General features: G+C 49.5%; 2 protein-coding genes and 1 pseudogene across 2 annotated transcripts; 2 read left to right on the forward strand and 1 right to left on the reverse strand.

The window, feature by feature from the left end:
- Positions 1-14,453: 14,453 nt before the first annotated feature.
- On the forward strand, positions 14,454-16,991 carry LOC127307746 (iron-sulfur cluster co-chaperone protein HscB homolog). Its single transcript, XM_051338502.2, has 7 exons — positions 14,454-15,001; positions 15,515-15,611; positions 15,710-15,799; positions 15,987-16,052; positions 16,138-16,206; positions 16,300-16,490; positions 16,688-16,991. The coding sequence occupies exons 1-6, from the start codon at positions 14,685-14,687 to the stop codon at positions 16,435-16,437; spliced, it is 777 nt and encodes a 258-aa protein (XP_051194462.1). The 5' UTR covers positions 14,454-14,684; the 3' UTR covers positions 16,438-16,490; positions 16,688-16,991.
- A 96-nt stretch (positions 16,992-17,087) lies between these two features.
- LOC127310417 (putative pentatricopeptide repeat-containing protein At5g06400, mitochondrial) lies at positions 17,088-20,574 on the reverse strand. The gene has a single exon (XM_051341097.2). It carries the CDS (start codon positions 20,492-20,494, stop codon positions 17,237-17,239), a length of 3,258 nt encoding a protein of 1,085 aa, XP_051197057.1. The 5' UTR covers positions 20,495-20,574; the 3' UTR covers positions 17,088-17,236.
- A 1,319-nt stretch (positions 20,575-21,893) lies between these two features.
- LOC139832436 (uncharacterized) lies at positions 21,894-23,555 on the forward strand (annotated as a pseudogene).
- The last annotated feature ends 1,859 nt before the right edge of the window (positions 23,556-25,414 follow it).

Raw genomic sequence — 25,414 nt, forward strand, 5'->3', positions numbered from 1 at the left:
GCCTCCATTTCAATTCTGCTGTTTGGATGTACATGATATTTGTTGTTGGAATCAAAAGGCAGCACTCGATTATATTTCATGTTTGGATGCGCAAAGTGTGGAATTGAATTGGAGAGAGCCAGGGAGGGGAAGGAAGAGGTCGCCGGCCAGGGAAAGGCCACCTACCGCGGCCGTCCAACGCCCGCCGCCACCCGCCGCCCGCCACCGTCCACCGCTCGCTGCCACCCGCCTCCGTCGACCGCCCGTTGTTCCTCTACCTGACCAGGGAGAGGCCACAGCCGTTGTTCCCCTACCCGGCCAGGGAGAGGCCACAACCGCTGTTCCCCTACCCGGCCAGGGAGAGGCCACCGTCCGCCGCCACCGCCCGCCGCCCGCCGCTGTTCCCCTTCCTACCGCCGCTGTTCTAGGGTTAGGGGAGCCGGTTAGGACGAGGTCAGGGAGAGGATTGGAAGAGGGGCGAGATGGGGAGAGGAGGGCGCAGAACACCGGCGGGCGGGGTGGCTTACCGAAGTCGGAGATGCCGCCGCCGGGTGGCTTACCGGAGTCGTCGCTGGCGAGCGGAGCCATCGCTCGAGGGGGTCGTGCTCTGTCGCGGGTTGATGAAGGGACAAACAAATTCCAGGCCTTTCCGAGGTCCAGAGCTCGGAAATCATCCTAGTGAAACGGTACGCGCGGGGGTTGGGCTCGTAATTTTCCCACAGTTTCCAGGCCTCAATTCTAAGGCCATCCAAACAGCTGAAATGAGCCTATTCGCTCCAAATTCCAATTCCACGCCTAAATTCTGCGCGTCCAAACACAACATACAAGATTCCTATAGGATTTTTTCCTATAGGATATGTTCCTATGAATCAAACAACATGTATAGGAAATTTTTCCATAGGAACCAAATCCTACACAATTCTTATGCAAATCCTTTGAATCAAAGGAGCCCTAAAGTTAGAGGATCCCGTCCCTTAGAGGACAGGGTGCGGCGGCTAGAACTTGATGGTGAAAAGCGAGCAGCTACGGTAGTTAGCGAGAGTCGACGGTAGTTAGCATGTGGTGCCATTGTGGCTTTGAATTAGATTCAAGAGGCTCATGCTTTCAAGGTTGATCTCGATTCTGCTCATGGTGGAGGTGGTGGCAGCACATGAAATGGCCAGTCCTACCGAAAACTAGTTTTTACAGACGCCGGTACCTGCCGGAGTGACCAATATTTTCACAAAATTGTGAAACAAATTTGAAACATAATTAAAACATAACTGAAACACTAATATTTTTGTGAAACAAACCGTAGTGACGTCAGCAATGATATCACCAGTTTCACTTTTTTTCAGACTGTTTCACAATATTTTTCATGTATCACTTTAGTTTCAAAAAAGTTTCACTTGTGTTTCAATTATTAGTTTTATATTAGACAAATGTCAAAAGCCTCACAAATCTCAAAGCAGAGAGTGGATGGTAGATGTAACACCTACACCTACTGGCTCCTTTCAAATCGCCGCTCTCCCAGTCCTACACTTAGGTTATCGAGGTGGTGCATTCAGACTGTAGCATCTTCCCAGGCACTGGCGTATCCAATGGGGGTGCCATGGTTGCTATGTTACCCTCTCTGGAAATATATATGTTCTTTTAGAGCATCTTGTTGGGGGATGACCCCCGGTATCCGGCTCAAGATGAAGATGCCGGCACCTCGTGGACCCTTGACTGTGGTGGGAAACTACAAAGTCTCACTGGAAACAGCTTCCGCCGGATCAAACCTGGCAGAATCGCTGGTGATTGCTGAAGAAAAGAGGAGGATGCAAACCGCGGTTGCGCTGGCTCAGTCCTCACAGCTGAGCTTAGCGGCAATGAGTGCAAACCTGGGCACACCGGCATTCAAGCCGACAAAAGAAACGAAGGACATTGTGCTGGATCCGGCTTACCCTGAGCGCACCGTTCGTATCGGTGCCGGCATGAATGAAGCATAGGAAAGCGCGCTCATCGGCTTCCTCCGTGAGAATCGGAATATCTTTGCCTGGTCTACTGATGACTTGGTAGGTGTTCCGAGGGAGCTGGCTGAGCACTCATTAAATGTCCGGAAAGATGCAAAGCCGGTAAGGCAGCCGCTGCGCCGGTTTGCTGAAGACAGGAGAAAGATCATTGAAGAGGAGGTGACAAAGTTACTGGTTGCCGGTTTCATTGTGGAAGTTCTGCACACCGAATGGCTAGCCAATCTGGTGCTGGTCGAGAAGAAAAAAGAAGAGAACATGGAAGCAAAAGCTCCAAAGGTGTGGCGCATGTGCATTGACTACACCAACTTGAACAAAGCTTGCCCGAAAGACCCTTTCCCTTTACCTAGGATCGATCAAGTGATTGATTCCACTGCATGATGTGAGCTGTTGTCTTTCTTGGATGCTTATTCCGGTTTCCACCAAATCCCCTTGAAAAAGGAAGATCAAATAAAAATTGCGTTAATTACCCCGCACGGGGCTTATTGCTATGTCACTATGCCTTTTGGTTTGCGCAACGCTGGTGCAACGTACTAGCGCTGTATGCAAAAATGCTTGTTTGATCAAATTGGAAAAAATGTGCAAGTCTATGTGGACGATGTCGTGGTGAAAACTAAGGTAAAAGAAACCTTAATCGATGACCTCCGGCAAACGTTTGATAACTTGAGAAGATTCCGGATGAAACTCAATCCGACAAAATGTACCTTTGGTGTCCCTGCCGGCAAGCTGCTTGGTTTTCTCGTATCAAGCCGAGGCATTGAGGTTAATCCGGTAAAAATCCGGGCAATTGAAAGAATGACCATACCGCGCGATCTAAAAGACGTGCAGAAGTTTACCGGAAGCTTGGCATCGCTAAGCCGGTTCATAAGCAGGTTGGGAGAAAAAGCTCTGCCACTCTATGCTCTCATGAAAAAATCTGACACGTTCGTCTGGACCCCTCAGGCAGACGCAGCGTTCAAAGAGCTAAAAACCATGTTGGCTACAGCGCCTATACTGGCTTCACCTCTAGAAAGGGAGCCTATGCTATTGTATATAGCAGCAACAAACCGGGTTGTGAGTGTTGTAGTTGTGGTTGAAAGAGAAGAGGAAGGAAAAACCGTCCAGAGGCCGGTATACTACCTGAGCGAGGTGCTCTCCCTCTCAAAGCAAAACTACCCTCACTTCCAAAAGATGACTTATGGCGTGTACATGGCCGCCACCAAGCTTAAGCATTATTTTGAAGAACACCCCATGAAAGTGGTGAGCGAGGCACCCATTTCCGATATCATGTGCAACAAGGACGCTAGCGGTAGGATTGCAAAGTGGGCAATCCAGATATCACCATATGTGCCTATGTATGAAAGGAGAGATGCCATAAAGTCCCAAGCTTTGGCTGATTTCCTCGTTGATTGGGCGGAAATACAATACAAGCCGCCAGATCAAAGAATAGAGTACTGGAAGATGCACTTCGACGGATCCAAATTGAAAGAGGGTCTAGGTGCTGGTGTGGTACTTACCTCGCCTAAGGGAGATCATCTCCGGTATGTTCTGCAAGTGCATTTCAGGGCATCAAATAATGTCGCTGAGTATGAGGCTCTGATCCATGGGCTCAAGGTGGCAAAAGAAATCGGTGTGCACCAGATCATTTGCTATGGAGATTCAGATCTTGTCGTGCAACAATGTTCCGGAGATTGGGACGCAAAGGATGCCAACATGGCTTTGTACCGGTTTCACGTGCAAAAGATTGCCGGCTTCTTTGAGGGCTGTGAGTTTCACCATGTGCCAAGGGCAGAAAATGAAGCCGCGGATGCTTTGTCCAAGCTGGGCTCATCTAGGCAGGAAATTCCTCCCGGAATAGCCTTGGAACACTTAAGAGTACCATCAATCAAACCAAGCCCGGAATCGGAATCAATTTTCGTACCGGAATCACACATAGTACCCATGGACATCGATGAAGGAAACCCGGGGACTGCTCCGGTAAACTCGGGGACTGCTCCGGCAAGCTCGGGAACTGCTGCAGCCGCACCGGAAGAAACAATGCTGGTGGATAGCATGGAGATAGATGCACCGGTGTTTCTAGTTCGAGAGACACCATCGTGGGTTAAACCTATTAAGGAATTCCTGATCAACGGCACCTTGCCGGATGACGAAAATGAATCAAGAAGAATCCAAAGAAGATCCAAGGCATACACACTCATCAATGGCGAGGTGTACAAAAGAAGCGTTACTGGTGTCCTACAAAGATGTGTGGAACCGGAAGAAGGAAAGGAAATGCTTGAGGAGATTCACCAAGGAGAATGTGGGCACCACGCTTCATCAAGGGCGCTGGTAGCAAAAGTGTTCCGGCATGGGTTCTATTGGCCCACTGCTTTGGAAAACGCTGAGGATTTGGTAAGAAAATGCAATGGGTGCCAGAGGTACGCCAAGCAAAATCATACCCCAGCGTCCGGTTTAAAGACAATGCCACTAACATGGCCATTTGCTGTTTGGTGCCTTGATATGGTTGGCCCATTCAAAACTGCAAGGAGCAGCATGACTCACATCTTGGTTATGGTGGATAAGTTCACCAAGTGGCTAGAAGTGAAACCTATCGCAAAGTGTGATGGGCACACAGCGGTGAAGTTCTTAAAGGATGTCATTTTGCGGTATGGATACCCGCACAGCATCATCACTGACAATGGAACCAACTTTGCTCAAGGTGAGTTCAAAAGGTTTTGTGAGGACAACAACATCCGGTTGGATTTGTGCTCGGTGGCACACCCGCAAGGCAATGGCCAAGTGGAAAGAATGAATGCTTTGGTACTTTCCGGTATCAAACCAAGGCTCATCGAAGCGGTAGAAAAGTCACCAGGGTGTTGGCTTGATGAGCTACCATCAGTGTTGTGGAGCATAAGAACAACGCCAAACCGGTCCACCGGATACACTCCATTCTTCATGGTATACGGAGCAGAAGCGGTCATACCAACCGACATTATCCATGATTCACCAAGGGTATAGCTCTATACCGAGCAAGAGGTCAAAGAGGCCAGAGAAAATGATGTGGATTTGCTAGAAGAAGCAAGAGAGTTGGCATTGGCAAGGACAGCCATCTACCAGCAAAACCTCAGACGCTATCATAGCCGGAAGGTTAACCCGAGAGTTTTCCGGGAAGGAGATCTGGTGCTACGCCTAGTGCAGCGCACTGAAGGCCGGCACAAGCTTTCACCACCATGGGAAGGTCCCTTCATTGTGAGCAAATCTCTTCACAATGACTCCTATTACTTGATCGATGCACAGGAGTGGAAAAAAGGAAAGGCGGACAAATCCGGAGAGGAGAGCAAGCGTCCATGGAACGTAGCTCTGTTGCGTCCTTTCTACTCTTGAAGTTGTGGAGTAAGAAGTTCCTTTTTTGTACCTTATGTGCTATGAATAAAAAATGTCGGAACCTCGAATGAATCTCGGGGACTACCCCTAAAGTTGCATGCAATATGTTTATTTTTTCAGTTCACCGGTTGCTTAGTGAACATTTTTTCTTTCCGGTTTAGTAGCGTGCTAAACCTACCGGAGTCTTCGACTCTGCTGCTGTCCGCAAACCGGCTTCATGGCAAGCAAGATAAACCGGTAGCAACTAAGCACGCGAACTGCGAGAAGAGAGAGTGGGAACAAGCAATCCGGAAAAATTTAACTAACCCCGGTTCAACCGGTTTTTTGCAAAATTTCGAAGTTATTTCTAAGTTCAAGAACATGCTTGTTTGTTGAAAGAACCTTGTGCTCATACGCCAAAGAACGCCCAGAGAAGGCAGGCAGAGCCAAGGCAAAAGAACCAAGTGTGCATCGAATTGGATGCGGAAACAATTTGGAAATCTTTGCAGTGCAGGATAAAATCAAAACCATGAGCAAATATGCTAAGGCAAACATAAGATAATTAACACCGGCATAACATACCGGCATAAACTGTTGTGCAGCAACCAAAAGGAAACTTAGAGTTTTACATCATAAACCCCGGCATACCGGGGTAGAATTTAACGAGGCATTGTTTTGAGTCGAACAGGACCAACAGATATTTCACAGGCAAACATTTAATAGAAGATCATCAGGCAGCGGGGGCTTCCGGAGGAGCATCGCCAGCGCCGACATCATCCAGAGGCTCCTCATCGGCTTCATCCTCCTCCTCGTCGAGATAGTCTTTGACGTCAGGAGGGGGAGGGATGAAGGTGCGCATGTCGGCGTACTCCGCGATGTGGTACGCGCGATCTTGCCGCTTGGCGGTGAGGATCGGGTCCAGATCGGTTTCCGCGGCTTCGCGCACTCCGGTGAGGGCGTCCAGGTTTAGCTCCGGATACCAAGAGCAGGCGACGCGGAGTGCGGAGTCTGCCCCAGCGCGGGCAGCGGAGCACTGCCATTCGCGGATCCTCCTGCCGGCACCCTTGAGGCGGTCGCTGATCAAGGTGAAGGTATCTGGCACCACTTCGCCAGGCCACAAAGTCCTGAAGAGCTGGGTAGCTACATCAGGAATGTCAGAGAGATTACGATCAATGGCGCGCATGTGAGACACCCGCGCATTCAGCGCAACCAGATGGTCATAGGGGGTCCATGGCACGCCAAGATTCTCCTGGGCCTGGCTAACGCGGTGCTCCTCAACCCTCTTTATGGCAAACGCCTGGGAGTCCGGGAAGAGGCCTGCGCAAAGAAAGAAAGAGGCTAAGAAAAGGCAGCCGGAAGAAAATGAAACCGGAAGGAAAGACAACCGAAAGAAAATGCAACCGGAAGAAAAAAGCTTATAAGCAGAAATCGGAAAAGGAAAAAAAGAAGGAACTTACGGAAGGCATGCGCATCAGTCTGCGTGATTAGCCGGTCATATTCCTTCTGCTCCGCCTCCAGCCACGCGGCCTTGTCCTCGGCACCTTTCAGCGCCTTGGCGGACTCCTCCAGCCCGGCCTGCAACACCATATTGGAGTTGCCGGCATCCTCAAGAGCTTCATGCATCTTGGCCGCCGCGTCGGCTTCAGCAGCCTTTAGCGCCTTGGCATGGTCAAGGCCCAGCTGGATGAACTGAGCCTTGAGCTCCTGATAGCTGGTCTTTTGGGCGCCCAACTCCTCCTGGTGCTGCCGGATAAGCTGCTCCTTCTCCCCTGAAACCCGGAAAAGAAGATGTTAACAAAGTTGTATTGTTAAGATGAAAAGAAAAGCAGGCCAACCGGAGAATAGGAAAGTCGTACGTTGGGCGGCGGCGAGCTGCTCCTTGAGAGCCTCAATGGAAGCTTCCGGGATAACTGTTAAACGAAGATTGTAAGTGTTAGGAGAAAGAAAGATTTCCGGTAAAAAGATGCCGGTGGTACAAAAACTTACCTTGGCACTTATCATGTGCCTCAGCAAGATCCCGGTGCTCCCATAGAAGCTCCTCAAAGAGGACCTTCCGAGCGTCAGCCGTGAGCTGTTCAAGAAAAAGAGATTAGTTAAAGTTTTGTCCTAAGAACAAGGTTCTTAACCCGAAACTCGGGGACTGGCAGTGCTAGTTTCGCGCGTTTTTTAGCTAAGTTTTGCGCTAAGAACAAAGTTCTTAACCCGAAACTCGGGGACTGGCAGTGCTAGTTTCGCGCGTGTCTAGATAAGTTTTGCGCTAAGAACAAGGTTCTTAACCCAAAACTCGGGGACTGGCAGTGCTAGTTTCGCGCGTGTCTAGATAAGTTTTGCGCTAAGAACAAGGTTCTTAACCCAAAACTCGGGGACTGGCAATGCCGGTTTCGCACTAAGTTTTTTAAGTTAAGTTTTGTGCTAAGAGCTGCGCTCTCACCACAAAACTCGGGGACTGGGAAGATATACAAGATTCAATAGAAAAAATAGAAACCGGCATGAAGTTAAGGAAAAGATAGAAAAAATCCGGAAGTAAGGAAACCGGCAAAAGTTGAAAAAGGTTGCTGGAAACTTACCCTCAGATTGTTCGTGGAGTCATACCACGCATTGTCGAGCTCCTTCACGGCTCGGCGGAGCCGCATGAAATGCTCCTCGGAAGATCGGTCCCCAGCAGGGTCTGGTGCCGGCTGCCTGTCCTTGCCCATGCCGCGGGTCGCCGGGGTCACATCCGCGGCGTTCCACTTCTGGGCATAGGGCAGCAGATGCCCCAGCTCCCGGCCCCCGCGCTGGAACTTAGTGATGCGGCCGAGCAAGCCGGTGGCCTTCTCGCCGGCAGCGCTAGCAGCCTTGGAGACGTGCAGCACCAGAGGCTGCTGACCGTCAGAGGGGGCGTTGGAGGCCGTCGCCTTCCCCTTGATAAGCTTGGAGATCTTGGGCGGCGGCGCAGTTGGAGCAGCCCCGGAGGGCTTGATGCGAGGAGCATCCGGCGGTGGTGTTGGAGCAGATCGTGGAGAAAGGGGAGCGCTAGGCGCATCAACCCGGTTAGAACTTTCCGGCGCGGAAGTTTTCTTCTTTTCAAGGACGGGAGGAACCAAAGGTTCCGCCCGCCCGGCAGCTTCTTCCTCGGCGCCGATGTTGCTGGCGCCGGTATCTTGGGTCTCTGGAGGGGAGACAAAGTCCTCCTCTGTGCGGTGTTCTGGCGGTGTAGGGGCCGCACGCCCCGAACTTGTAGTGCCCCCCAGAGGGGAGGCAGAGATGTTGCCGGCACCAGAAGGTGCCGGGCTTGAGTGAGGAGGAGGGGTTGAGGTCCTCGCGGAACCCTCAGAGCCCGCTGGCCTTGAGCCAAGCTTCGGCGCAGGGCTAAACAAGAGAAAAAGCAAAGAGTTAGAAAAAGCAACCGGCAAAAGAACTTGATAAAAAGAAACAAGAAAAGGGAAAAGGAAGAAGCTTACCCAGCGGCGGTCGGTCGGACCGCTTGCGCTTGTAGCGCCGCATGCCCACTTCCTTCTCCCCCAGAGGCTCCGTCCGGAAGCGTTTAGAGGGAGGGGCCTGGCTGGAACCGGCATCAGATGTCGGCGCCTTGTTCTTCTGGCCTTGGGCCATGAGCTTGTCCACAAACTCATGACCGGCCTCGGCTTGCAAGGGTGGCACGTGCTCGTGGATCTACGAGTTCAAGATAGCTGAGAAAAGATCCGCAAAAGAACAATAATGAAAGAAGTAAAAGAAACCGGAAAAGAAAGGTACCTCGATCAAGGTCAGGTCATCAGAGGAACCGGTTGGTTTCGGCACGGATCTGCCGAGGCGCGAGGCTTGGGTCTTGCCCATCTTCAGATCCTTCCAACCGATGTACGGATCCGGATCGAAAGAATCAAGCGCACGCTTCACACAAATCCCGCGTCGCTCTGCGAGGATGGTGGGGAAGCGGTCCTTGGCCTGAAACAAGTAAAAAGAAGGTTAATCACAGTAAAAGTTACCGGTAAACCGACCCGAGTTGCGTAATTTCTTACTTCTTGGGTCGGAGGGTTAGTAGTGCTGAGAGGAAGGAAGCCCCATTCCCAGTCAACCGGCATGGCAGTCTGGCAGATCTGCCTAGCCTTGCGGACGACGTCCTTCTTGGAGAGGGGAAGGCCGGTGATCTTGGTGGGATCGCCAGGACCATACATCTCGCTCATCCTATGCTGTCGGCGCTTAAGAGGAAGCACCCGGCGCGAGATAAAAGTGCGGATGATATCATCCGAGCAGATGTTGGTCTCCTTCATGAGGTTCGCCATGAAGCGTACCACCCGGTTGGTTTCGATGTGATCCGTCTTCGGGTTGTAGCTCCAGTTGGCCCTGCTGGGAGGCGCCGCGTTGAAGGGCGGCAGATCGATGAGGTTCACGGGGCCGTTGTTCTTCACGTAGAAGAAGGTCCCTTGCCATTCGCGGCAGGACTCGAGGCCGGAGAATTTGAAGAAAGTGCTCCCTTGGCGGGAGCCGGTAATGCAAGACCCGCACTGCACGGGGGGTTTGGGCTTAGGAATTTCCTTGCCCTGAACGAAATTGATCCGCAGAGCAAAGAAGCGGGCAAACGTCTCACGAGTGGGACGAATGCCAATGTAGGCCTCCATGAAGGTGGCAAAGCAGGAAAGATAAAAAATGGCGTTGCCAGGGAGGTGATGAGGTTGGAGTTCATAGAAATCTAAGAACTTCCGGAAAAACGGCGAAGCCGGAAGGCTGAAGCCGCGCTCAAAATGAGCAAGGAAAACAACGTGTTCACCGGGTTGAAGCACCGGTTCGATCTCGTCGCCACGAAGCCGGCAGGTTACCCCTTCCGGAATCCTTCGCGGCCGGTAAAGCCAGTCAATCTCGTATTCAGTGACGTTGGAGCCCATCCAGGCTCCACGAGTGACAGGGGAAGGGTTTACACCGGAAGCTTGGCTAGAGCTACCGGATTCTCCGTGGCTACCGGAATCGGTATCCATCGAAGCGGAATCGGCGGATCTATCAGAAGATTGCCTACGCCGGCTACCGGAAAAGGAAGCAGAAGAAGAAGCAGAGGAAGATTGCTCGCTAGACATTGGTTTAGAGGCAGAAAAACAGAAATCCCACAGTTGGCCCCCGCGCGAAGATCTACGAGTAAGAAGAAAATCAAAGAAAAAGAAGAAATAAAGACACTGTCGACCCAGGATCTAGAAAACTAGCAAAGGGCAAGCAAACTGAGATTGGAACTAACCTGAGGCGGCGCGGTCGCTGGGGAAGAAGTTCACCGGCGGAGTAGCGGGCCTGCGGTCGCCGACGAGCACCGTCGACGGCGAAGCGGAGAAGGGCGCGAAGGAGCGTGAATGCAGCGGTCGCAACGAAGGTGCTGCGAAGGATTTCCGCACGGCGAGGTCCGGCGGAGAAGCAGCTCAAGTTCGCCGGGCGGCAGAGCTCGAGCGAACGGCGGCGAACGAAGGACGGCGGAGGCGCAGAGAGCGAAGAGCACTGTGCGCGAAGAATGGGGAATGCGAAAAGAGGAAGAAGAGGCGACGGTTCCACCTTATAAAGAAGAGAGAAGATGGGCCGAAAACCGTTGGGCCGCGGCGGTTCGCACCGCGGGCCGCGACGGTTCGCACCACGGGCCGCCATGTGGCGAGGAGGTACACGCGAAAAAATAAAAAGACACAGGAGGGCGCACACGGGTCTGAAGCGGCGAGTGGGATCCGCTGTGGAGCATTTAATGTGCGCGCGGGAGTCGAAGCGAAGTGACCTCTGAGACTGGCGCGCCAGTTAACAGTGCGCATGTCACTGACAGGCGCGGGGCCCGAGATATTCTCGACTTCGCCAAGGAGAGAATAAATGCGAAGGATACCGGAGAAAAAAGATGCCGGGAAGTACCTTGCAAAGAGAGAGAAGATAAGTCAGGACAAAGATGCCGGATCCAAGCTAAGCGCCGGAATGATTAAACCGGTATCCTATAAAATAAGAACCTGGCATGATCTGTAGGATAGAATCCGACAGACTATACCAGCTTCGGGGAATAATGTTGGGGGGATGACCCCCGGTATGCCAAAGGCATGCCAAACCGGATGGTTTGAGCCATCAAGATACCGGTTTAATATTCTTACCGGAGCACAAGGATAAGAATCTGGTTAAGTGAAGCTAAGCCGGTATCCCCAAGAGGGGTATACCGGAACCGGATAACGAAGATACCGGAAAGAATGGCCTGTCGGCAAGACTGGTCAAAGATTCTCTTCAGAGCTAGAAGACAAGGATGAGCTAAGAAAAGTAGCTTTAATCGGAGCCCTGGCGCCAAAGAGAAGGGTGACGCTGAAAGAAGCCGGAGGACGTCAGCGTCCCTGATCAAAGAAGACCCCGGCGTCATCCATGATTAAAGTAGCTTTGTAAAGTAGTTTGTCCAGTCAAAGATGCCATTAGGGTTTCTTGCACTGTAAGCCACCCTCTCCCCTATATAAGGAGAGGGGGTACAGCCTCTTACGGGCGCGGGCAGAGAGAGGAGATTAGACAATAGACCTTGTATCCAAGAACCTGTAACCATGTTGAGATCAATGAAGCTAGCGATCTAGTGCAGAGTTCTTCCTCTTGTCTCTCTTCTTGCATACCGGCCTTTGGTTGTGCTCTTGAGGAAAGCATCCGGAAGTTCGTCCCATCTAGTCGCAAACCCTCCCCCGAATCCTCTAGCGCCCATTCGGCCCCAACTTAAGCCATCCCATGGCATCTGCTCGTTCGCCACGACGACACATCTTCAGTCGCGTCCCCCAAAACGTCCGCCAAAGCAATTTGGGACGCGCCGGACCAAAAAACGGTTCCAGCCGTGTCTCCCAAAGCCCTATTTTGTCCGGCGCCCCGATACGGTGTCCGGCGCACCGAGCCCGTCCCCGCCCCATAGGGGACGCTCCAGGCACGCTGGACACAACGAAAAGCGAGGCGAAGCAACGCGGGCCCGACGAGTCTGCGGCTCAGTGAAAATTCGTCTCCCACTTCCGCCAAATCCCGCCCCTCCCGCCACATCGCGCCTATCCCGCCGCGCATTTCTGGCCTCCAACACATATCCCGCCGCCGATTCATTTCTCCTATCCCGCCGATTTGTTTCTTCCTCCCGCCATCTACCCGCCTCCTCTACCCTCTCCCCATTCCATGGCGCAGCCGACAGCCCCCAAAAAGATGGCCAAGAAACCGCCGGGCAATGCGACGAAAGGGGCGAAAGCGCCGTTCGCGAAGCCGCGGAAGGCGCCGGCTCCGAAGAAGAAGCCGGAAGCATGGACCGAAGGTCAATGGCAGCAAGATTGTCTGCACCGGACGATGGCAACGACGGAGCAGAAAGGATGGAGGGCGGCGGAGTAGATGAAGAAGGCTCTGGCGGCGCGCCAGCACCAGCACATAATGGCCGGGTGTCTCGCCGCCACCAACGCGAGCCCATGGAATACGTTTGTGCCGGTGTACGTTCCGGGAGTGTTCTCTCCATCGTCATCCGCCTTCTACAACGACGGCCCCTCGGGCACTTCCGGGTGCGTGACGCCTAACTTGTCGCCCCACTAGCAGGATGCGCTGCCGCATGGCGGCTTCAACCCCAACAACATCTACTCCCCGGCGTACGAGCAGCGCAAGCCAAGACCCGGTCCGGATGGCGACCCTTTCACTGGCCGCAGGGGGCCGCTCGAATTCGACGGCGCCGGTGCTGAGGTGCCACTCCCAGGATACGTTGTCGTCGCCCAACCCCTTCTTCTAATTACCATGCACCACCGGTCTGTAATATGATCGCGCGCCCAATACTTTGATCGCCGCTACTCTGATTGCGATGATTCGGCGGGAACGATCTCTTTTGAATGCAACAATTTGAATTTCTGATTGGAGGCGGTGTTTGGGGGACGCGGCTGGGGAGCGACGTCCTCCAAACGCGACACGAACAAAACACATCCCCCAAACGCTCAATCCGACGCGGTTTGGGGGACGCTTTGGGGACGCGACTGGAGATGCTCTTAGCTACTTATATTCATGCTAATTATGAATAAATGCAAAGCCTAATAAGGCGTTCTTTAAGCTTGGTACCCCTACCTATTTCATCCTAGGTCCGCCACCAATCTCAGGTGAGTGTTCGAGCCGAGTTTTGTTCTTAATTTGTTCTTCTCTAGTTTTGATCGGCAATTCACTAAGATTGATATATTTAGGACAATGTGATGTTTCATGAGTATAGTCTTGGACAACATGATCTTCGGAGGAAGCAGACTATCATCAGAATCATGATCAGACAATTAGGAAATAGAATATGTAGCAACAAAATAAGATCTATGAGCTGTAAGTTGTGATAGAAAGAATGAAGCAACATAAGAAGATCGTGGCAAGGGCTCACAAGGAAGATATGAGATGCAAGGATAAGAAAGAAATATGAATTGCAATTTTAGTTGCTGGTTGCGAAATTACTTTTTCTCTTTTTCCTTTGACAATAAGGGCTTTGCCTGGATTTTATGTGTTTGTATGTGTTCAGCTATGTTTACTTATGTTTGAAGAAATTATATTTGAATAAATAGAAGAAGTTTGTTTTGGGACAAATCAGGTATACATATGTGCATGAATGTGATAGATGATATATATGTGTACGCCCTTCAAGGTGACACGTTGACATATGTGTTGACCTTTTCAGTTAACTGGCAATGAAAGTTGATAGGATCGGTAAACGTAGGAAATTGAGATCGATAAATGTAGAAAATTGAGAATTGGCAAGTTGACCTTTTCAGGTTAATAGGATTGGTAAGTTGATATATATGCAAATTGCATAGGAAAATATCATAAGAACTGTCATGTTTTCGTCATCAAATTACATAAAACTTCTAGAACCCTCATGTTACATAAGATAAGAGCACAACATTGACATGTAGCGAGAGAAATAAGTACTCCCTCCGATCCATAGTAAGTATCAAGAACTTAAGTATACTTAGTACTAAATCCTCAACAGTTGTTATGAATCGAAGATAGTAGCAAGTACAAGTTTTCCTTCACGGTGGATTTAGACTGCCAAGCTATTTGTCATCAACATGTGCATTCTAAATTATTGCAATCTCTTTTTCGTTTAGGTCTGGAAGAACAAATGCATCGCATTTTTATCAATAGTGATGTGGTACCTCAAAAGAGAATATTTTGTGATGCAGACATGTTCTTGTGCTCGGGTTCCAATAATCAGGGATCCACATGTCAGCCACGCACATCCCACAAACGAACTTGGCTTGTGAAACAGCAGGGGAACGGTATCCCCGCCGCCTCCCTCCGTTCCACCCGCGCCGCCGCCGCCGCCGCCGCCGCCGCCGTCCCCGCAGCGACGCCCTCGTCCCAGCGCCGCCTCCTACCGTCGGCCGGCACCGAGAGCCGAGGATACTAGAGCCCAACCTCTCGTGCCCGTACCTATTTCCGCTCCCATCCTGAGGGACCATGTGGAGCCGAGCCGGACCGATCCGCCTCCGCCTCGCCGAAATCGCCGGCCGCCGCGCCCGACGACCCCTGGGGCCTCCTGCTCCCACCGAAACCTTCTCCGCCTCCGCGCCCGCTTCATCCTCTCTCCACTACAATCTTGGTACCTTCCGGGATTCCATCGGGGCTCCTCCCTCCCGAAGTCTATCGACGGGCGGCGGCGGCGGCGGCCGCGAGTGCTGGAGCTGCGGCGCCAAGGGGGCGTTTCTCTCCTGCGGGTCCTGCAGGAGCGTGCAGCCCGTCGATCCCGCCGTCGACTACTTCCGAATCTTTGGCCTGTGAGTAGCAGACTTCCCTTATGAACTCCACTGATAATGCAAGTAAAAAAGAAGGTCCACTTGATGTTGCTACGATCATGATGTTTAGCCTAGCTGAGATAAAAAAAAGGAAAACTCTTGTTGTTCATGCAAGTTGCGAACTGGAGGTTTTGGGTTGTATTCCGTGGAACTTTCATGTTCCTGATATATATCTGCAAGCAAAATAATGGGGAATTCCATGGTGTATTCTCGAAAAAAAAATAATGGGGAATATGAATGGCCGTTGAATGAATTATTGCGTGCTGCACAGCTTTTTATCTATGATTAACTGGATGCGATGTCCTGTAGTATTCTACCGTTTGCTTCATCTTAAACATCACTTGCTCACGTCATGGTAATCACATGATTGGTTCATCTCCTTCAAATGACTTCTTAAAGTTTCTCAAATTGCAAAAGCTGTTGTCATGCTGGTATAGTAACGCTCTGCGGCTTAAACATACGGAACAGTGATGAACTATTTCATTGGTTCTGTAGGGACCGAGGATACGATATAAAGGACAACAGCTTAGAAGGGAAGTACAAAGACTGGCAGAAGAAGTTACATCCTGACCTTGTTCATTCTAAATCTGAGGTAGAGACTGGCATTCCTAGCAAAAGTTAGATATTTGCCATTTTAGTTTGAGCCTTCAAACCTCTTCTGAGTTCTGATATGGCTTTTGTCTCGTGCAGAAAGAGAGAGCTTTTGCGGCTGAGCAGTCAGCGCTCGTGATTGATGCATATCGCACTCTGAGCAAACCTTTACCTAGGGCATTATACATGGTAAGTTCCTCTGGTAGTGTTTTTAAGTTTCACTGATGCACAGGTGTTCAATTATCACCACGTTTATGCTCCACGGCCATTACATGTGAACACAAGGCCAGATTTTGTGGTTATACATTTTTCTTTTCTTCTTTGGCTGACATAATACCGTTAAATCACTTTTTAACCATTACTAAACCTTTGGCAGCTGGAACTTGAGGGGATACACGTTGATGAGGAGAAGACTATCAATGATCCAGGACTTCTTATGGAGGTGAAGTGTTGGATCTCCCCTTCTATGCTTTGCTTGCAGCCATCACCAAATTCTGTTTTCATGTAGCTTTTCATATAACTTGCAGATGATGGAGATACGTGAAGCTGTTAGTGAAGCTGATGATTCCCAAACTCTGGAGAAGATCCAATCTCAGGTTCTTATGAAACACATTTACAACGTTTCATCAACGGAAAGCATAGTTATGCTTCAGTATTTCTGGGTTCACATTGTTCACAACCTTTTTCAGATGAAGAGGAAGCTCGAAACCTGGTCCAAATCTTTCCAGGAAGCATTCGACAAGAGGGACTTTAACCGTGCAGTGGAAGCTACACAGAGAATGAGATACTATGAACGAGCAATGGAAGAAACTGTGAAGAAGCTCTAATCTAATTTCAGCAGGTCCCATTGTGCCTTGTAACCGTTTACCTAGTGAAGAAGGTACACTAAATTTAAAGTTCTTTTTTTTTTCCTTGCTGATTTCATCAGGCAAAACATAAATAAATGTGAGATTCTCCTAGGAATATGCAGCAAGCCAGCCTATTTCAACAGTATTGCATACCCTTACAAATCCCAATTTACAAGTTGCCATTTCATATTCATTTTCTCATAACAAGGATTCACGTTCATCCTTGCAGGATCAGTGAAGCAGATAATTGGGCAGGAAACATGCATTCGTGTTGGAGCTGGATGATTTATCATTGGTGCATCCTCAAGTTAGAGCTGAAGGAACCAGGAGCAAACAAGGACAATTTTCCGAGTATAGAGAACCAGACCGTTTTCCTGCTTTCCTAGCTAAAGTTCGTCCAAACGCAACCAGATAAAGTTTCGAGCAACATCGCAATGAGAATAGTTGTGATATAATATTGTAAGCTGCACATACCTCCTCACATGGATGTTGATAATGATAACATAATGCTCGAAAATGTTGGTTACTTTTTCGCTTGCTGATTCTTTGAGAATAACAGGATAACTTCTCATAAGGGAAGTTGCTGAGCTCACATGTATGAGCGCACACTCTCACAGCCATGCTTCTAGTATTGTAACAAACGGTTTATGATTCATCATATTTTTATCGTTCTTACAAGTTGCTCCTACCATATACATTTGTCTATAAATATTGAACATGGAATACTACTGCGAAGATCAAATTGCAGTCGACACAATATGTTAGCACATCTGCACGATTAAACAAATGAATCTTCTGAGAAGGACCGTTGCCTCCGCACATGCCACTTTGACTGGAGGACAGAGTCCGCTAGCTTGTGCTTGCCCTCCATATTCAGACCATGAACAACAGTCCTGAAGTTTACTGCGCTCGGGATGATGCCACCATCCAGCATATCATGGATGAGCTGCAACCCATCCTCCGATCTTCCAGCTTTGCAGAGGTATGTTATGAACATAGAGTAGGTCTCAAAGTCTGGCAACGGTCCTTTCAGTTTCATGCGTCGTAAGACATCCCATGCCTCCGAAACCCTACCCATTCCCATGAGACCCCGTATTAACGCGGAGTAAGTGACAACGGTAGGCTCACATCCATTCTCTGCCATCTCCTTGAACATGCCCATTGCCTTGGCAACATCTCTCTTCTGAAAGAAGTAGATGATGAATGAGGTATATATATGGGTGCTTTGACATATACATGCATTCTTCATTTCTGCAAGCTTGGCCACAGCGTCTTCAAAGCGATCCCACCTAAGTAACGCGTGAATGAGGCTCCCATAGGTGTGCTCATTTCTGAAGCAACCACATTTCTCGATATCGTCAAACAAGCTGACAGCTTCCTCCTTTCTATCAGACCTGCACAATGATCTAAGGAGTATGGAGTAGCCAATCTGTGCAGGAAATCCTTGTTTACACAAGGATACTATTGAGGTTCTTGCATCAACCAACATCCCGCATTCGCATAGCGCCAAAATATACCCGCAAAGCACCTGACTATCAAGTATGTAACCTGCATTAGTCATTTCCTTGAAGATCTTGATTGCAGCATCTACTTTTCGGCCTTTTCTGCGGCTGACATACATTATCAGGTGATTGTAAGTACTTCTGCCAGGCTGAAAGCCTTCTTGCTTCATCTGATAGAATGTCTCAAGGGCCATTTCTGTGAGACCAGCATTACCGTACTGACAAATCATGATATTCCATGTATCCACTGTTGGGGAGCATTCTGCCCATGCCATTTCTCTGTAAAGGTGCCTCATGTGCTTGAAGTCTTTTGCAGAGCCTGCAAGTTTCATAGCCAGGTTGTATGTATCTGTTGTCTGCATGTAGTAGGATCGTTTCCCCACCCAATAAAAGAACTTCAAAGCAGCATGACCTTTTCTCTTGCAGCGCTTCATGATGGCAATAACAAGTTCTGGAGTAAAATGCAGCGACCTCATCTCTAGGGCCTGTTGGATCGAGCTCCAATTGTCCGAAGATGATAGGATCTGACATATTTCTTCAACATCTTCATCGCTGTAGCGCTTTGCTTGTTCTATGCGATGCACGCCATCATAAATTGAGCACCTTGGGGCCGTGTAATCTTTATCTGAAGCAGATTTGGATGATTTCCTCTCTTCTGGATCAGACTCAGATAATTTCTGGAATTCATCAATTGTGTTACCTTTTTCCGATGGTCCACATTCCATATCTTCTCTAGGCCTTCTAAGACAAAGAGAGGCCCGCATCCTCTCAACAATGCTAGCTTCCCCCAGAAAGTTTTTGTGACGCAAAGAAGAAATAATACGGTAGAAAGTTTCTCCAGAAGGCCTGAAATCACATTCCAGCATTTCCTTCAGAAGTTCTAATGCCTCAAGGGGCATGGAGGCCTTACAGAGCTCTTGGATAAACACTGTATAAGCTTTAATTGTGGGTCTCTGACCGCTCTGGTTGATTTTTCTGAGCAGGTTCCATGCTTCAGAAATATTTCCGCTGTGAATATGCCCAGCTATGAGAGCTGTGATCGTTACAGTATCTGGTTGAACACCAATTTCTTTCATCTCCTCATACAGTTGACAGGCTGCTTCATATTGATCAAATGTAAAGAGGTGCTGCATGAGCTGAGTATAAGACGATGCCAACGGAACACAGCCATACTCTCTCATGGCCTGAAGCAACTCGAGTGCCTTTGTACGATTTCCTTCCCTCAAGTAGCCATCAATGACAAAACCAAATGCTGTGCTGCTAATAGACGATCTGTTCTTCATGTGCTCAATAACCTGCAGAGCTTCATCCATCCTTCCGCTTCTGCACAACCCCCTCAAGAAGATTTCAAAAGCAGATGAGCTAGCCATGGACTTGTTAATCATCTGCTGAAAGACTTTCTTCGCCTCTACTATTTTTCCTGAGACGCAGAAGCTTCGTAGAACTTCCGAATAACAATACTCCTCTGGATACCTCATGCTTTTAATCATGTCATCTCTGATAAGAAAGACGGCTTCAGCATTATTTGATCTTGCCAGCAAACACAATAGAAGTCGCAAAATGTAAGATCCGACAACTATGCTAGCAGGCATGTCTTTGTAGAACTCAAGAGCAAGCTCATGCCTTTCATCATTGCACAAGGCACGAAGAATCGTCCTATAGACTTTAGTGTCTACAACCACGGACCCTGATTTCTCCAATGCGTAAAACGTAGACAGCATCTTGGCAGTCTGCCTTGCTTTCCCATAACCGTCTATGATGATTGTCCAAGTCTTGATGTCCTTCACGCACATCTTGGTGTCCATCTCTCCCATCAGCTCCTCCATCGACTCGAAATTCCTCGCCTCGCCTGCAATGTACAGCATCGTGTTGTATGTCTCGGTGGTGTGGCGGAAGCCCGGAACTTGCTTGACCCAGTAGAAGAACCTGAACCCGAACTGCCTCTTCTTGAAGCACCTCTTGAGTACCATGTTGACAAGCCTCGGTGTATATGTAACTCCCAGGTTCCCCAACCTCTGCTCTAAGGACAACCCGGGCACCTCTGACAGCAAAACTTCTGTGACCCTCTGTACATCGGCGCTAATAATGTCGATGTCAGAATCTTGGGCATTTCCATCTCCTGCCACTACCTCCTGGCAAGATGCTTCCCCGCGCGGAGGAACTCTGCCAGGGAAAGAGGCAGAAGTCGCCGCCGCGCTCTCTGGAACTTTTGGGCGAGCACCTTCTGGGCACTGTAAGAGGGTCTCGTCGCCACTGCACAGCTGCCCAGTCACTCGAGGCTGAGACGGGGGGTCACTGACCGGGCCGGCGACGGAGTCGATGACGCCGGAGATTTCTTGGAAGAGAGAGGGGCGTGACACGGAGGGTGCAGCTGGCTTGCCTGTGCGAGAAGATGGACGAAGAGGCTTGGCTGAGTAGGTCTTGGAGCGCGATGTGGGGAGGAGGAGAGGACGGCGCTGCCGGGGGTGATGGCTGGAACGGAAGGGAGATAGTGAGGAGGCGAGCAGCCTGGCGGCGGCGGCGCTCCTCGCCATAATTTGTTGCAGCAGTTCGCGCGGAACAGTCTGTGATGTTCAGAGTTTCGAATAGGCAAATGCAGGGAAGAAACTAGAGCATTTCCGTGAGCTGCCATGTTAAAAGAACCAGGTATTCAATTAACCCAAGATATCCTGCTAATTATTATTGATTGGAGAGGTACCTCGATCATGTCCGCATATTCTCGAGCCCGTAGGGTCACAACTTAGCGTTGGATGTCAGCTAGGGTAGTAATGAGAAATAGATAATAGTGAGATAAAGTTTGTTCGGAGTCTCAGATGGAGTCCAGTACATCACGATGAGGTTCACAATGGTCTGGAGAACAAGATTCATATAAGGGAAATCATTTTTTGGGTTTCTGAAAAGTTCAGGAATTTTTCGGTATCATATTGAAGGGTTCTAAAGGTTCAGTAGGGCCACCATTGAGGGCCACTTGTCCCAGGAGGGCCACATGGACCAACGGGGTGCGGCCAGGCCCACATGGGTCAGGCGCACACCCACCTTGGCTTAGCCAGTCAGTCCAAGGGAAAAACCCTACGGGACATCCAACTTTGGGGGGTCTCCTTCCCTTTGGTCGTCGCCCCACCATGGAGGAGGGGCAGGATAGCCATACCCCACCCCTTCCCCTATATAAAGATGGGAGGGGCATGAGTGTCGACCACCTCTTCCCCTAACCCTAGTCGCCCCTCTCCTCTTCCACCTTCTCTCGCACGCGCAACGAAGCCCTGCCCCTGCCCACAGAGATCATCACCGTCACCACCATGCCACAGTCGTGCTGCTGGAATTCTTCTCATCTACCTCACCTCCCGCCTTGCTGGAACAAGAAGTAGATGGCTCCATCAAGTTGACATGTGCACATCTCATAGGCACCGCTCATTGCGGTGTTGATCAGGTTGGATCGTGAGAAGTACATCTTCATTGAGCGCGTCGTTAAAATCTTCCTCTTTGCGATCTACAAAGATATGTAGATCTATTTCTCTCTCTTCTCTCATTGCTATCAGCTTGTAGATTAGATCTTGGCTCTTGTACATTATATATACTTTTGTTCGTTCTTCATAGGAATTTTTTTGTTTTCCATATTACGAACCCCATCAGTTATTTGGATCTTATTCATGTGAGGTTTTATATCTTGTGGTTATATTCAAGGCAAGCTCAAGTTTACCAAAAACGGTTTTCGGATGAAAAACTTATTGCGTTTTTAATTTTCGAGGTTCTACTAGTTCATCTCTTGACGAGAGGCAAGACATTTTAAATTCTGGATTTAAACTCCTTTGTTCGAGTATGATGTTTAACTCCGCCTATGTTGTCTCAACATAGACGGTCCCAAGCCCGGGTAAAGGAGGAGGGTTGTGATAGGCGGGGCGAGCCAACGTAAAAAACCCAGCCACTCTTATGGAGATGAAACCTAAAGGAACCTCGTTGGGGCGTAACCCTCTTAGCGACGCGCCACATCGGAACCCGGGTGTGGTGTCAAATGGGCAAGGGTCGGGCCATCACCCCCTTGGTGGCGCGCCGTATCTTGATCTGGATACGGTGATAAGTGAGCAAGAGTCGGGTCGCCGCATCCTTAGTGGCGCGCTGCACCGACGCCCCGGTGTAGTGAAAAATGAGCAAGGGTCTCCACATTTGACTCGACGAGTGCGGAGGGTAAGGAAGTTAGCCGAGCCTAGGAGGATACACTTAGGTAGCTGAAACGTAGGGTCCCTGACGGGTAAGTTACGGGAGTTAGTTGATACGGCGGTGAGGAGGCGTGTTGATGTCCTATGTGTCCAAGAGACCAAATAGAAGGGACAGAAGGCGAAGGAGGTGGAGGATACCGGTTTCATGTTGTGGTACACGGGGACAACTTCAAACAAAAATGGAGTAGGCATCTTGGTCAATAAGAGCCTCGGATATTGAGTTGTGGATGTCAAGAGGCAAGGGGACCGGATGATCCTTGTCAAGCTGGTTGTTGGGGACTTAGTCCTCAATGTTATCAGTGCGTATGCCCCTCAAGTAGGTCACAATGAGAGCACCAAGAGGGAGTTCTGGGAAGGCTTGGAGGACTTGGTTAGGAGGGTACCTATTGGTGAGAAGCTCTTCATAGGAGGAGACCTCAATGGCCATGTGGGTACATCTAACACAGGTTTTGAAAGGGTGCACTGTGGCTTTGGCTATGGCATCAGGAATCAAGAAGGAGAAGATGTCCTGAGCTTTGCTCTAGCCTATGACATGGTCATAGCTAACACCCTCTTTAGGAAGAGAGAATCCCATCTAGTGATGTTCAGTAGTGGTCTGCACTCTAGCCAGATTAATTTTGTCCTCTCTAGAAGAGAAGACAGACGCGCCTGCATTGATTGTAAGGTGATACCTGGAGAGTGTTGTCCCTCAACATAACCTGGTGGTTGCTGACTTTCCCATTAGGATCCGTGTCCAACAGGGTAAGCGTGCTAAAGTCGCTAGAACAAAGTGGTGGAAGCTCAAGGGTGAGGCATCCCAGGCTTTCAGGGAGAGGGTTATTAAGGAGGGCCCTTGGGAGGAAGGAGGCGATGCAAACATGATGTGGACAAGTATGGCGACCTGCTTGTGGAAGGTCACTGTAGAGGAGTTTGGGGTGACTAAGGGAAGTAGAAGGGAAGCTAAGGATACATGGTGGTGGAACGATGAGGTCCATAAGGTTATTAGGGAGAAGAAGGACTGTTTCAGATGCTTATATCTGGACAGGAGTGCAACTAACATGGAGAAGTACAAGGTGGCGAAGAAGGCAGCAAAGCGGGCGGTGAGTGAAGCAAGGGGTCGGGCGTATGAGGACCTCTACCAACGTTTATACACGAAGGAAGGCGAAAGGGACATCTATAAGATGGCCAAGTTTAGGGAGAGGAAGACGAGGGATGTCAACGAAGTCAAATGCATCAAGGACGGAGAGGATCAGCTTCTTGTGAAGGATGAGGCGATCAAGCGTAGATGGCGGGAGTACTTTGACAACCTTTACAATGGAGAGGTTGAGAGCTCTACCATTGAGCTAGACGACTCCTTTGGTGATACCAGCATGTGTTTTGTGCGACGTATCCAGGAGTCTGAGGTTAAGGAGGCGTTAAGGAGGATGAAAGGAGGCAAGGCGATGGGTCCTGATGGTATCCCCATCGAGGCGTGGAGAGGCCTTGGAGACGTAGCGATAGTATGGCTAACTAAGCTTTTCAACCTCATTTTTCGGTCAAACAAGATGCCCTAAGAATGGAGGCGGAGTATTTTAGTACCAATCTTCAAGAACAAGGGGGATGTTCAAAGTTGTACTAATTACCGTGGAATCAAGCTGATGAGCCATACTATGAAGCTATGGGAGAGAGTCATTGAGCACCGCTTAAGAAGGTTGACAAGCGTGACCAAAAACCAATTTGGTTTCATGCCTGGGAGGTCTACCATGGAAGCCATCTGCTTGGTACGACAGCTGATGGAGAGATACATGGAGCAAAAGAAGGACCTTCATATGGTGTTCATTGATTTGGAGAAGGCCTATGATAAGATACCTCGGAATGTCATGTGGTGGGCCTTGGAGAAACACAAAGTCCCAATAAAGTACATTACCCTCATCAAGGATATGTATGATAATGTTGTGACAAGTGTTCGAACAAGTGATGGCGACACTGATGACTTTCCAATTAGAATAGGGCTACACCAAGGGTCAGCTTTGAGCCCTTATCTTTTTGATTTGATGATGGATGAGGTCACAAGGGATATACAAGGAGATATCCCATGGTGTATGCTCTTTGCGGATGATGTGGTGCTAGTCGATGATAGCCGAACGGGGGTTAATAGAAAGTTAGAGTTGTGGAGGCGAACTCTAGAATCGAAAGGTTTTAGACTTAGTAGAACTAAAACTGAATACATGAGGTGCAGTTTCAGTTCTACTAGGCACGAGGAGGGAGAGGTTAGCCTTGATGGGCAGGTGGTACCGGAGAGAGACACTTTTCGATATTTGGGGTCCATGTTGCAGAAGGATGGCGATATCGATGAAGATGTGGGCCACCGAATCAAGGCTTGTTGGATGAAGTGGCGCCAAGCTTTTGGCGTACTCTGTGACAAGAGAGTGCCACAAAATCTAAAAGGAAGGTTTTATAGGACAGCTATCCGACCTGCGATGTTGTATGGTGCGAAGTGTTGGCCAACAAAGAGACGACATATCCAACAGTTAAGTGTAGCAGAGATGCGCATGTTGAGATGGATATGTGGCCACACAAGAAAGGATCGGGTGCGGAATGACGATATACGGGAGAGAGTTGGGGTAGCACCGATTGAAGAGAAGCTGGTCCAACATCGTCTCAGATGGTTTGGACATATCCAACGGAGGCCTCCGGAAGCGCCAGTGCATAGCGGACGGATAAAGCGTGCTGAGAATGTTAAAGAGGGATCGTGTGACATAGGCATCCCAAATGGGCCTGCCGAAGATGGTACCCGGGGTTTACTGGAGGCCCAATACCCGAAGAATAAGAAGATTCGGGAGCCCAAGATTTACTAAGGAAAGATAGAGTTGTAATAGGAAGTGTTGTTTGTAATCTGGCGGGATGAGTTAGAAACCGTCCCGGACTCTGTAAACTTGTATAGCACGAATCCCTCGGCTTCACCTCATATATAAGGGGGAGTCGAGGGACAAAGAATGAACCGAATCATTGTCTGCAAACCCTAGTTTTCACAATCGTCGAGTACTTTTCGGCTGAAACCTTCGAGATCTACTTACCCTCTACTTCTAACTAAACCCTAGCCTACAATCCATAGGCATTGACAAGTTAATCCCTTGTCAATTGGCGCCGTCTGTGGGAACTAGAGGCGTAAGGAGCTGATCTCGATGGCACGCTCAAGATCTTCGACATCGTCAACCGCAAGCAACACAATGGATCGAGGTAAACAGATCGCTACTGGTCTTGTCGATTTTGTTCCTCACC

The sequence above is a fragment of the Lolium perenne genome, chromosome 6 (genome assembly GCF_019359855.2).
Source record: "Lolium perenne isolate Kyuss_39 chromosome 6, Kyuss_2.0, whole genome shotgun sequence".
NCBI classification, from domain to species: Eukaryota; Viridiplantae; Streptophyta; class Magnoliopsida; order Poales; family Poaceae; genus Lolium; species Lolium perenne.

Bases quoted from the DNA above. Each gene is read 5' to 3' on its own strand.
- LOC127307746 (XM_051338502.2), top strand. From the start codon at position 14,685: ATGTGGAGCCGAGCCGGACCGATCCGCCTCCGCCTCGCCGAAATCGCC. The intron at 15,612-15,709 runs GTAGAGACTGGC...TGTCTCGTGCAG, and splicing joins TTGTTCATTCTAAATCTGAG to AAAGAGAGAGCTTTTGCGGC. The intron at 16,207-16,299 runs GTTCTTATGAAA...AACCTTTTTCAG, and splicing joins TGGAGAAGATCCAATCTCAG to ATGAAGAGGAAGCTCGAAAC.
- LOC127310417 (XM_051341097.2), bottom strand. From the start codon at position 20,494: ATGGCGAGGAGCGCCGCCGCCGCCAGGCTGCTCGCCTCCTCACTATCT.